This window comes from Prionailurus bengalensis, chromosome A1 (assembly GCF_016509475.1).
Source record: "Prionailurus bengalensis isolate Pbe53 chromosome A1, Fcat_Pben_1.1_paternal_pri, whole genome shotgun sequence".
Taxonomy (NCBI): Eukaryota; Metazoa; Chordata; class Mammalia; order Carnivora; family Felidae; genus Prionailurus; species Prionailurus bengalensis.
In genome coordinates this window covers 196,801,830-196,814,475 of record NC_057343.1, presented here as the reverse complement: position 1 = coordinate 196,814,475, position 12,646 = coordinate 196,801,830, and the positions used below count along the sequence as shown (strand labels likewise).

Sequence of the window (12,646 nt, the reverse complement as noted above, 5' to 3'; positions counted from 1 at the left end):
CCTGCTCTCCCTCCAGGTCATCCTGCATGGTTCACAGTGCTCTGAGGGTGGAGGACACTGAGAAGACAAAGATGGAACCCCAAATGCCCCCAGAACTCGGGCCAACCATCAGGTTCTTCCTTTTATTGGAGGATGTTCCTACTTTTTCCCGGTTTCTTCTTCGAACATGAATGTTTTACCGAGGCCCCTTAGAAACCCTTTCCTAGGCAGATTTCAGACACTCGTTTACTACCTGATCTACGAATACTGAGAGGTCAGGTGGCCATCCCCCCCCCCCCCCCCCCGCCCCCGCCCCAGCCCAAGAGTGTCACCAGCTTGACCGACATAGCAGCCTGCTTCTGGGCAACTAATTTGAAGTTTTATCTTTCCTGTTCTCTTTACAACAACAACAACAACAAAAGACATGAAGCACAGGCCCCAAACTCAACACCCAATTTTGGCAAAGATGCAAGTCTTTAGGTGGCTGGGGGCCCTTGAGAGACCTATGCCAGCCACCTGGGAATTCAACTACAAAGGAAAAGAACAGAATTAAAAACATGTACATGTGCAGAAAATGTGTGCCAAAGATTGAGTCTCTAAGGCAAGGATTATTAGAAATTTTTCTAATCGTCTTAGGTCACAGGGTACAGATGTCCCTTTATAAAACAGAAATCTGGCTTTCAATCTCACAAGATTTTCAGAATGCATATGTATGGAAGCCCGTAAGGGCTTTAGCTGGCATGATTTTACGGATTGGGCAAAAATCATTAGCTCGGAGGCTACATACACACCAACGTCTCCATGATGCTTGGGGCAGAGGGCTCGGTGCCCAGGAAAGTCAGCTTCCTTTCATACTCCCGACCACCCCACCCTCAGCAAACCAAGCTAAAAGGTCAGATTTGCCCTGTTCCTACTGACCAGATGTCAGGGGCCCGGACTTTCCTATTTCCCACTTACCCCAAAACAACTGTCTAGCCCCCATTCCACCAACCTTCAAAACCCAGCTGTCTCAGGAAGCCACCCCTCAGTCCCTCTGCTCCCCTCTGAGCTCAAAGCCACCCTCTCCCTCCTTAGCATGAAAACACAAGGATGCTCATGAAAAATGAGCACAGGACTAGGGCATATAAACAACCAAGGGTCCAAACTGGTTAAATAAGCCATGGAACATCCACAGAATATTAGGTGGCCATTAAAAATCATGTTTCCGTGGACGATTTAACAAAAATGCACCCAGCAAAATATTAACTAGAGTATAGCCACTTTAAAATATATTCCTGGGGCACGGGGGTGGCTCAGTCGGTTGAGCATCCAACTCTCGATTCTGGCTCAGGTCATGATCCCAGGGTCATGGATCCCTGCTGAGTGTGGAGCCTGCTTAAGATAATCTCTCCCACTCCCTCTGCCCCTCCCCTGCGTGTACCCACATGCGCACTCTCTAGAAAAATATATATATATTCCCAATTGTGTAAAAATAGTCACCCTCATGTATATTATATATATAGTAGGGAAAATAGAATGACACTGAAATATACACAGAGGCTATGTCTTAATGGTGGGATTAAAAGTGATTTTTAAAGTTCTTTGTTTTTCCAAGTTCCGAAATTTTGCCTTAAACATTGTAATAATCAGAATTAGATTTCTTAAGCGGAATCCTAAATATTTGCTAGTCCTAATCCCCCCTTCTGTTGTCAAAATGTCACCTGACCTCTGCTTGAACTCCTCCAGAGACGGAGAACTCGCTACCTTTCTTCCCCATGAGAAGTAGAATCTGGCTTCCTTTAGCTTCCCCTCACTGGTCACAATTCTGCCTTCTGGAACAACAGAGAACAAGGCTGCTCCCCAAGCCCCCTTGGCAACGCTTCAGAGGGCTGGAGGTAACGGCCAGCCTCTAGGCTTCATTGCCCCAATCCCCAAAGCCTTCCAAGGACATTCATGTCCCCCTGTCTCTCACATCCCTGTTTGCTTTCTTCGGGTCCAATCCAGGCAGTGATGTCCTTAAAGTATAACTGGGTCTCCCTTTTGACATTATGCACACGCCCTCTTATCAACAGCACACTACTTGCCAGCCTGTGTATCAGGGACTCTCCTGCGTGCATTCTTTCATCTAATCTCTAGAACAACCCTATGACCTGGCAGCTAACCTCATGCCTATCTTACAGATGGAGAAACCAAGGCACGAAGAAGCCACGTCCTTTCCACGGTCACTTCATGGACCTGCGACAGAGCCAGGACTGAAGCAGCACCTAGCCCAGAGCCTGCTGTGCCGAGGGAAGAAAACAATGTGTGAACCCAGCTCTAAAGCCCACACCCTTAGCGTCCATGGTTTTGTTTCGGAATTATTTATGCCTAGGCCTGGGCTCTTCCACGTCAATCACTTCTGCAGCCCTCCCTCTCTCTCTCTCCTGGCCTGCTACACGGAAGTGTTCATGAAGGGCTCCTGAAAGACACCCATTGAGGACCCAGCTGTGGGAGCAGGACCAAGTGAGTTCTCTGACACTCTACTCAGGGCTGAGGTGCTGGGGCCAGAGCCAAAGCCCGGGGCACTGGGCAGTTCTGACATCATGCCAGGCACACACACAGGGGGGGCACTGCGAGGCACTGGGAGCCCCTCCCCACCCCTGGTAAGCTATCGGGGTTGGAAGGTCCCTCTGTACTCCCGTGTCACTTCTACAGGCAAGTCCATGGAAAATTTGTTTCCTTAGTCCCTCCCCTCTGTCCATCCTCTGCCCAAGGCCTCCTGGGGACATGACCACATCACCCATGGTCTCAGTCAAGATGGGTTTAGGAAGGACCATGTGGTGTGGATGGCTCCAGAGCACCCAGCTGCCAGCGATCCCCACTCAGGCATTTGTCAGGATGTCAACTCGTCCCAATCAGTGGCTTAGCCTCAGGTCGGGTCTCTCAGCTAAGGCCACCAGGCACAGGAGACTACAGAACTCAGCAAACCCTCTCATCCCTGAACTTGGAAGGACAGAGAGGTCCTAGTGGTCAAGCCCCTGTCCGTAGCCAGGGTAGTCCCCGCTGAAGGTTCCGGACTCATTCCTCGCCGCCTGTCACCTCCACTCTCCCCAAGGAGCCCCACCATGGTTCAGCCTTGGCTCTGGTTCAGCCTTGGCTCAGGCTCTTCCCTCTGCCTCGACTGTAACTCCTCCCAAACCTTCAGCACTCAGTCAAGGCATCCCCACACCATCCTTTGCCCCAATCCAAGGAGCCGTCCTGTATCTCTTGAGGCTGAAGGAGGTACTATTGTTGCACCCCAGGCTCACCCTGGCTTAGCCTGGCTCTTGTTTGCCCCCATTTGCTCACTCAAATATTTCCACAGCACCTGCTCTGTACTGGCGATGAGCATCAGGCCGGGTGCGGCAAACCAAGCTCAGCTGCACAGCTTTATCCCCAGCTGGCTCTATGACTTTGGACACATCACGCCTCTCTGAACCTTGGTGTCCTCACCTGTGAAGTGGTGAAGACCCTGCAGCTCAGCCTAGCTCCCAGGGCTTTTGCGAGGCCCGCAGGATGTGAGCGTGAGTACTCTGTCAACTGCCTCTAAGGGTGAGTCATCGTTGCCTCCATCTGACCCTTCTGTAGTCTGAGCTCATCTTTGCACTTCCCATCCTTAGAGCCCCGTGTCCCCCCAGGGGACTGACAGCCTGTGAGGATGGCCTTGGGAGCATCCTTGGATAAGACATTGGGCAGGAGCACAGCCTGCAGGGATGGAAACAGGCATGAACTTTAAACAGAACTGGCCTGTAAGTCCCGCCGCACAGGGGCAGGGACCTGGTGTTGCTGGGGCAGGGAAGGAAGGCCAGACTGCCCTGAGGCCACAGAGTGAAGGCTTTGATGCCAAAGGGCTTTGGAATCACTAAGAAGCCACATGAAGCACAGAGTTGGGGTGGGGACAAAGAGCACTGGACTAGGGGGCTGGATACCCGGGGTCCGCTCTAAGTTACTCCTTCCCTTCTCCAGGCCTTAACCTCCCATCTGTGTACTGGGTATATCAGCCCAGGCGGTACCCAGGGCCCTTTCCCACCCGGATAGTCTGTGTAGACTTGACTTGCCCTTCAAAGCTTGGGACGGGAGGGTCCAGTTCAGGCTGTACCAAGGACAGACAGGGACAGCTGGTAAGGCTCTCAGAAGGGCCAGGAGGCAAGGGAACCCATGCTCACTGTTGGAAGGGTCATGCCTAGACCAGGGCTCCTCTTCCAGTCTCCTTCTGTCCCTGCTTAGATGGAAATCACACTCGGCTCACTTTGCAGACTCAGATGCTGACACGGGTTCAGAGAACACGGACCCTCAGACCCTTAGAAGTCATCCCATTCATCTCTCTTCCTCTCCACTCAGAGGGAGAAACTGAGGCCCCGAGAGGGCTGAGGGCTTGCTCGGGGATACACAGCCTGTTTATGGCAGAGCCAGAACTGACATCCACCTATCACCAGCTCATTCCGGTCGCAAGCCAGGCTCGGCTTTATCTGCCCACCATCCCTGTCAGCCAGCCCTCTGTTTCCACTGCTTCAGGCAAGCCTCAGTTTCCCTGTGGGAGTAAGGGAAGACGGGACTCTTTCTGGGTCAGAGCTTGGTGAGGTTTTTTGAACTAGGAATAAAGGAGGAGCAAGGAAAGTGGGAGAGGCATTGTACTTGGGGGGAAAACTCATCTTCCTGAACTAGAACTAGGTACAAGGCAGGGAAAGCTTGTCTGGCCTTAGCAAAGCAGGAGCAGAGAGCAGGGAGATTCAAGTTTTATGAAAAATAACTACATTTTATGGCAGCTTGGAGCCTCTCAAGGTCTCCAGAGGCTCATCAAGTTTATGGGACCACCTGTCCCCACCTGGCAGAAGGGCAGGCAGTAGTAGGAAGAGAAGTTAGAACTTGAGGGTCCCCTCTTCCCTCTCTGTGCCCGGGGCTGTCCCCCGAGGACAGTCCTCCGGCCCCAGGCTCTGACCTTCTGGGCTGGTCAGACCTCAAGGGGCAGCTGGACCCACTGTCAGAAACCCGAGTCGAGTCTCCTGGGTCCTAACCCAGCTCCGAGGCCCCTCGGGGGAGGGACAGGAAGGAAAGGAAAAGCAGCAGCAGGCTGCAGATCTCCTCCCTCTTTGGCCCCTCCCAGCTACCCCCAGGACAGCCCACATGCACCGGCTTTGGGGCCTCGAGGAGGCTCCAGGCCGGCGCTTCTCAAACTTTAAAGCCTGTTGTGAGCACCCGGTATCTCGTTAAAAAAAGTCAGGTTCTATTTTGGCAGGTCCGGGGCAGAGCCTGAGATTCTGCATTTCAAACAGGTCCCGGGTGGTGCCGCTGCTGTAAACCCGTGGACCATTCTGCGAGTAGCGGCCTTAGAGATAATCTGCCTCCGAACGGTGGGAAAAGCGGAAGGCCCAGAGAGGTCAAGTCACTAGTCCGTGGCCACACAGCGAAGCTGCGCCCAGACCGAAGGAAGAGGGCACCTGCCACAGCACTAGACATTTCCCTACTCAGGCAGCCGGAATTAGCTGCGCTTCCCGGGCCCGGGGGCCGTGTGGCTAAACTCGGCTGCCCCGCGCGGCTCAGCCCGGGGCCGGGGGGTTGGTGGGGGAAAGAGTGTCGCCCGGCCGAGCTTTCCCCGCCTCCCTCCGCGCCGGCCTCTGGCCGTCCTCCGCCTGGCACCCCGGGGCGGGGACCGGCGCGGGGCTGGCGGCGCCGACAGTCCCTGCGGCGGAGCGGTTCCGCACCCTCCTCCCCTCTGAAGGCAAACTTCGCCGCCGGAGCCCTTTACCTTTTTGGGGGCTTTGCAGCAGCTCGGCCGGCTGTGTCCGCAGCCCATCCTCCTCCGGGGACTCCCGGACGCCGCCTGCCTGCTCCGGGGGCCCCCGAGGACCCAGCCGCCCGGGCCCCGCCGCCCGCTGCGCGCCCGCCGGCCGGGGCTGCCGGCGAGACCCTGAAACTGAACCTGGAAGCGCAGACTTGAGTCGGAGCTGGGGCGGCCGCGCGCCGTAAATACCCGAAGAGCAGGGCCTCGGGGTTCGCGGTGGCACCGCCCGCGGCAAGTGACCAGACTCTCCGTAAATGGTGACAACTTTGGGCCAGGGCAGAGAAGATCCCTATGAACAATGGATGTTTTCCCCGACCCTTGGCAGAGACAAGGCCAGGAAGAAAAATGAAAACAATGACTTAGTAAACACAACAGCTACCATTTACTGGGAGCTGGGTCTGCCCTGGCTACTTTGTACATATTATTTTATTTTTTCCCATCTCCTTGCCACGAAGGTATTATTCCTTCCACTTTACAGGTTACGAAGACGAGGATCAGAGACGTGATTTGCCTTAGCTCACAAAACTAGGAAGTACCAGAGCCCAAATAAATTCCAGTTCTAACTCCTGAACCTAAGCTTCGAGCCACGTCCCTACAAATACATAATGATACTTTGTTCCGTGGTAATGCCTCGTCACTTCTGGGTCCATAGTTCTTTCCAGTTCACGAGCGTCTGTACTACTCTGTCCATCCTGGATAGATGTTGCCCATCACAACAACCTTGTGGAGCAGATGGGCAGATGCGGTGGGAATAAGGGACATCACATGTCAATGCCCGGGGAAAAGAACTTTTATTTACCCTCACTTTGTTACCAGCTGAGGTTTCTGGGAGTGGCAGTGCAGAAAAAGCACACCTAACTTTGAAAATCAGTGTGCATGTGTGTGTGTGTATTAGCAAATTATACAAGGCCCCAAGACACTTGGGGAGGTATGGCCACGTAAAAGGAGCTCGCAGTTGTGAGTGAGGAAAGAATATGAGACCACATATTCCCACTCCACAGACTATAAGACCAATTGTAGCAGGCTCTAAGAAAGGAAACTAAAGACCCAGATGATATTAGGCTCATGGAAGGAAGAATAATATAAGACAGTGATTCACAAAATGCGGTCCCCAAATCAGCAGTGTCTGCAGTATCAGATATCTTAGTTAGAAATAGAAATTATCAGGGTGCTTGGGCGGCTCAGTCAGTTACGTGTGCCACTTCGGCTCAGGTCGTGATCTCGTGGCTGATGAGACTGAGTCCCATATCCTGCTCTGCACCGACAGCATGCAGCCTGCTTGGGATTCTCTCTCTCTCTCTCTCTCTCTCTCTCTCTCTCTCTCTCTCCCTCTCTCTCTGCCCCTCCCCTGCTCATGCACGAGAATGCAAGGTTTTTGTTTGTTTGTTGTGTTGTGTTTTGCTTTGCAACCTGAGTTTGAATAAGGTTGGCTAATGGAATTTTCAGGGGTTGATGTACCAGTCAGGTTAGGTTAGGTTAGGTTAGGTTCTACTGTGGTAATGAAACACATAAGTTGCCGTGACTCACCACAAGTAAAGCTAAGTTTTGTTCACACTCCACGTGGGGAGGCAGGGGGCCCTGCAGTATGCAGACATTCTGCACTGTCCTACGATGCAGTCATTTCAACCCTATGCCTTCAGGGTTCGCCAGGGCAAGAGGAGAGCATATAGAAGGGAATGGTGCAAAGGGTCTTAAATGCTTCTGCTCAGAAGTGACACACCTGAAATCCACTCACATTTTATTGGCCAAAGCAAGTCACATAGTCATGCTCTGCTTCAAGGGGGCGGGAAAGTACAATACATACCCGGAAGGAGAGAACCAGAAATACTGGCCAACAGCAGAAATGTCTACCGTAGTTACCAATCAATGAGCAGGTACGATGTGCCCTCTTCTTGGGCAAGTGGGGTGGCTCACTCATCCTGGTTTGCTCAGTGTTTCTGTACTTTTAGCTCTGAAGGTCCCATGTCGCCTCAGTCCTGGGCCCACTGGGATGATCGGTCACCTTTTGGACAAGGCATAGCGAACGTAAAGGGAAGAAGACTCAGGTCTTGTCCTTGAATTAGTTATAATCTGCCTTTTCTTTTTCTTACATTACACCTATACATAGAAAAAGAGGGAGAACAATAGAAAACAGGTGATAAAGCTAATGTTAAGTTGTGTACTCCTCGGGGAAATTATTAGCATTAAAGAAGGTAAGAGACTGTGGTGGGTAAGGAGAGGGAAGAGGAATTCCAGGAGGAATAGCACAGCCAAAGGACCTTCATGCTGAAAGGAGTCCTAGAGTCCCAGGCCGGCTTCTGCTGCTTGCATCTAAGACAAACGTCTCTTACAATGTCCCTTGCAGGTGTTTGTGCAGTCTATGCTTTTGTACTTCCAGTGATGGGGAGACCACTACTTACCTTGCCATATGTAGAGGAAGAGGAGAGGCAGAGAGGAGCCACTACGGGGCGGGGGGCGGGGAGGGGGGGAAGAGCATGAGTGCAGTCAGGGTAGAGTGTGGAGGTGGGGGAGTTGAGGAATGAGGAATTAGAGTTGGTGGCTGGGTTGTGTGTAGAGTTCAAGTTGGGGGACGAGGTGCGCTCTTTTGGGAAAGATTGGAAGTAATAATATGGGGATTATCCTGAACATCTTTCATGAGAGAAGGACAGTATACCCACGTAGAAAAAGTTTTGCATAGAATTTCAGGCAATTCAGGGGCGCCTGGGTGGCTCAGTGGGTTAAGCGACTGACTCTTGACTTCAGTTCAGGTCATGGTCCCAGGGGGGTGGGATCAAGCCCCCAGATTCTCTCTCTCTCCCTCTCTCTCTGCCCCTCCCCTGCTCACACACACTCTTTCTCTCTCTCTCTCAAAATAAATAAACATTAAAAAAAAAAAGGATTTCAAGTGATTCAGGGACCCCTGAAGCCCCTGCAGTAAGGCTATGTGTGCGTCTCAGGTTAAGAACCTTTTGAAGTTTATTCATTTTTCAGGGGGGAGCAGAGCCCTACGCGGGGCTGGAACCCATGAACTATGAGACCATGACCTGAGCTGATATCAAGAGTAGGACCCATTGAGCCACCCGGATGCCCCTCAGGTTAGGAACCTTTGAACTCAGTGGCTGCTAAATGTCTTTAAGCTCTGAAAGCTTTTTTTGTTCAGGTTCTTCTGATTGAGCTCCGTTGGTCCCCAAACGTGTTGTCTGCCTGGAGTGACTTCCTGCACCGTCCGTCTCTGTGGGTTATAGTTTCACCTGAACATCAAAAAGCAGCTCAAATGCTGTCTCCTCCCGACAACCTTGTGGTACCTGTTCCACAGCTCTCTCAGCACACATGCAGTTTTCCTCCGAGTTCTAGTTTGTGTGCTAATGCACTGCAGGTTACATGGCTCCCGTCTCCTCCCTCCTTCCCCATCTGGAACTTTGTAGATTGTGGCAGAGACTTCCAGACACCTTACTCAACTTCCATTCTTCCTGCTTCCTTAATTACAGAATCATATTCTCTGGGTCAGCAACGTGTGGGCTAACAGGCTACTTACCCAGCTTCCCAGGCATCTGGGGGTGACTGGTGATATGTCAAGGGAAATTACTGGTTGGGGCTTCCAGGAAAACTTCTAATAGGGAAATGACTCAGCTGGGAGGAGGGATCCCCCTTTTCCTGCCCAGAATACAGACATGATGGCCGACTTCCAGCAGCCATTTTATTACCCTGAGTAAAAAGATAGAACGAACCTGATCTCTGATGAATTTATCGAGCCTCCATACCAGCCTTGATCAACTACTTCCTAATTTTTTCACATAATAGAATAAACAACAACTTTGTTTAAGCCACTGCCATTGACATTTTGTCACTAGCAACAGAATGCAATTTGTAACCAATTCATAAGGTTTGTTACATTGAACTTAGAATATTTTCCTCTTGGAGACACTGTGTGTACCCCAGCTTCAGTTCTGGAGATAGGAAGTGAGGCTCTGCTGAGAAAAGTACCCTGGGCTTGCCAGACCTTTGATGGAAATGTTGGTTTTGATAGCTTCCTCTTGAAATTATATATAAGAGAAAAAATGGGAGGAAACCTAAAGTTGTTGAATCTTTAGGCTTTTTGTTGTTGTTAAGTAAGCTCTACCCCAAGGTGGTGATCGAACGCCTGACCCTGAGGACTAGTGTGTTCTACCGACAGAGCCAACCAGGTACCCCAAGTCCTTTGGCTTCAATTAGAGTGTTTCTCAAGGAATCATCTGGAGTCCTCCTCGTGGGTTTGAGCCCCACATCAGCCTCTGAGCTGAAGGTGCAGAGACTGCTTGAAATTCTGTCTCTCCTTTCCTCTGCCCCTCCCCCAGCTGTGCTCACTCTCTTTCTCTCCTCTCTCAAAATAAATAAACTTAAAAAAATTATATTGAGGGGCGCCTGGGTGGCTCAGCTGGTTAAGCACCCGACTTTGGCTTTGGTCATGATCTCACGGTTATTGAATTTGAACCCCACTAAGAGTGCAGAGCCTGCTTCGGATCCTCTGTCTCTCTCTCTCTCTGCTCCTCCCTTGCTCTCTGTCTCCCTCAAAAATAAATGAACATTAAAAAAAATTATGCTGAATTGTGTTGAACTAATTGATGGGGGAGTTTTTGGAAAGGAGAATGGAGCCTGAGTAATGCTAATTAGTGAAAAGCTGCCCCTTGTCCCAGGATACCTGTGGATTTGGGGCTGCCTTGGGAGAGGCGGCAGGCAAGATTCACTTTACCATTTTCTTTACCAAGAGTCGATGCATGTCAATAATCATTGGTTAGCATTTTATCTGTCCAATAGAGTTCAGATGGAAGTCTTCGAGGATCTCAATACGGTAATACAGAGTAGGAAAGGCAAAATGTCACACGATGAGTTTCTCTAAGGAAAATTGTAGATCACTTCTTTAAGTGGGCTCTAGGTTCTGGAAATATTAGCAATGGACAGGGGTGGACATTTCTTTATATCAGTGGTTCTCAGGGATCAGCAGCATTCACATCTTTTGGGAAGTTGTTAGAAATTCTTCGGCCCCACCCCAGACCACCTGAATCAGAAATGCTGGCTGTGGGACTCAGGTATCTGTGTTTTACGAGTCCTCCAGGCAATTTGGATGTGTGCTTATATTTGAGTTGCTTGACCTTTATGTCCTCCTGATGTCTGACGGTGATTTTTTAACATGAGTTTGGAGATGAGGTAGGAAGTGAGGTCCAGGGCTCAGTGAGTCTATGTGTGAGCCCGATTTTCCATGTTTGAGACATCCTTGGCTGGGCTGATGTCTAGGTCACCCCTACCTGTACTGCCCTCTCCGTGTGAAACACAAGGGACTGTGCTGTGGGTTCTGAACCAGGCCCGTGTGAAACACAAGGGACTGTGCTGTGGGTTCTGAACCAGCCCCTGAGCCACCTTATATCTAGGAACTAAGACTGAGTCCTAGATAGGATCCTCTGATGAGCGTTTGTTGATTTAAATGTAACTGAATGAGCGGGACTCCAACATTAGCTGGGGTCTTTCCAGATCAGAGATGAATAGCCAGGCACCTAAGTCAGTAATTGGCCTGCCCCTCCTACGTGACCCCCTCATATCCCTTATCAGAGGACGGTTTGGACGTTCTGCATGTTCTCAATTCCTTTCAGCTTCAGACATATTTGCTGTACATCCTTGTTCACTGTATATGCTTATTTCTAGCACTCTGCTTCATTTATTTTTATTTATTTATTTTAGAGGGGGGATGCAAGTGAGTGAAGGGCAGAAGGAGAGAGAGAGAGAGAGAGAGAGAGAGAGAGAGAGAGAGAGAGAGAATATCCCACAAGGGGCAGAAAGAAAGGGGGGGCAGAGAGGCAGACAGGCAGGACCCATCAGGGCTCATATTTTTACCTGAAGCAGGGCTCCAGCTCACCCGAAGCAGGGTTCGTGCTCACCCCATGTAGGACTGAAACTCAACAACCATGAGATCATGACCTGAGCTGAAGTCAGATGCTTAATGACTGAGCCACCCAGGCGCCCGGTTCTTTAATTTGAACAATGAAGACTTGTCCACCTATGTGTACTGCTATGTAATCAAGATTTAAGCCACCCTTTCCTCGCTGATAACTGCCCCATCCCTGCCCTTCTGCTCCTCCTAGCCCTGATGCTACCCTCCTTGCTCTGTTCCAGTGAGAGCATCTTCCCTGCAGGAAAGTAACTGGGATGAGAGTCAGAGAATGGTGAGGATGGACACTGAGCTTTCCAAGTCAAAGATTGGAACACATGATTTAACAAAGGAATTTGTGACGTTTGTATTTTGTATTGACCCGATTCTATTCATTCGTTTACACTTTGCCAACATATTGGAACTCCTGGGATACGAGAATTTATGGGGACAAGGAAGTCAAATATTGGTAAATGGGAGTGACCCAGAATATCTGAGAGGAATGATCTAGGTCCACGGCTTAAAGCTGAAATGCCTACAGGGCTGGGTAGGTACATCAGTGGGGAGGGGGGTGCCAATTGGAAATCACACAGCCATCTGCAAGGAGCACCAATGGGTATGTGACAGTGGACGGGCATCAGGAGGGCCTGACTTCCAAGTGTTCAAGAGAAACTAAGCCCCTGGATGGCTCAGTCAGGTAAGCATCTGACTCTTTTTTTTTTTTTTTTTAATGTTTATCTATTTTTTGAGAGAAAGAGAGCAAGTGGGGGAAGGGCAGAGAGAGAGGGAGACAGAGGATCCAAAGCAGGCTCTTCACTGACAGCAGAGAGTCTGATGTGGGGCTCAACCCCACAAGCCATGAGATCATGACCTGAGCCCAAGACTGACACTTAACCGATGGGAGCCACCCAGGCGCCCCAGGCATCTGACTCTGGATTTCGCCTCAGGTCATGGTCTCACGGTGGCTTGAGCCCTGGGTCAGGCTCTGAGCTGACAGCATGGAGCCTGCT

General features: G+C 50.8%; 1 protein-coding gene across 1 annotated transcript in view; it reads right to left on the bottom strand.

Moving 5' to 3' along the window:
• The window catches only part of CCDC69 (coiled-coil domain containing 69), a 47,725-nt gene that overhangs the window by 27,924 nt on the left and 7,155 nt on the right, over positions 1–12,646 (bottom strand). The window contains exon 2 of the mRNA XM_043573871.1: positions 5,723–6,022. Coding sequence (XP_043429806.1) covers positions 5,723–6,022 — 300 coding nt within the window. The remainder of the gene's footprint in view (positions 1–5,722; positions 6,023–12,646) is intronic.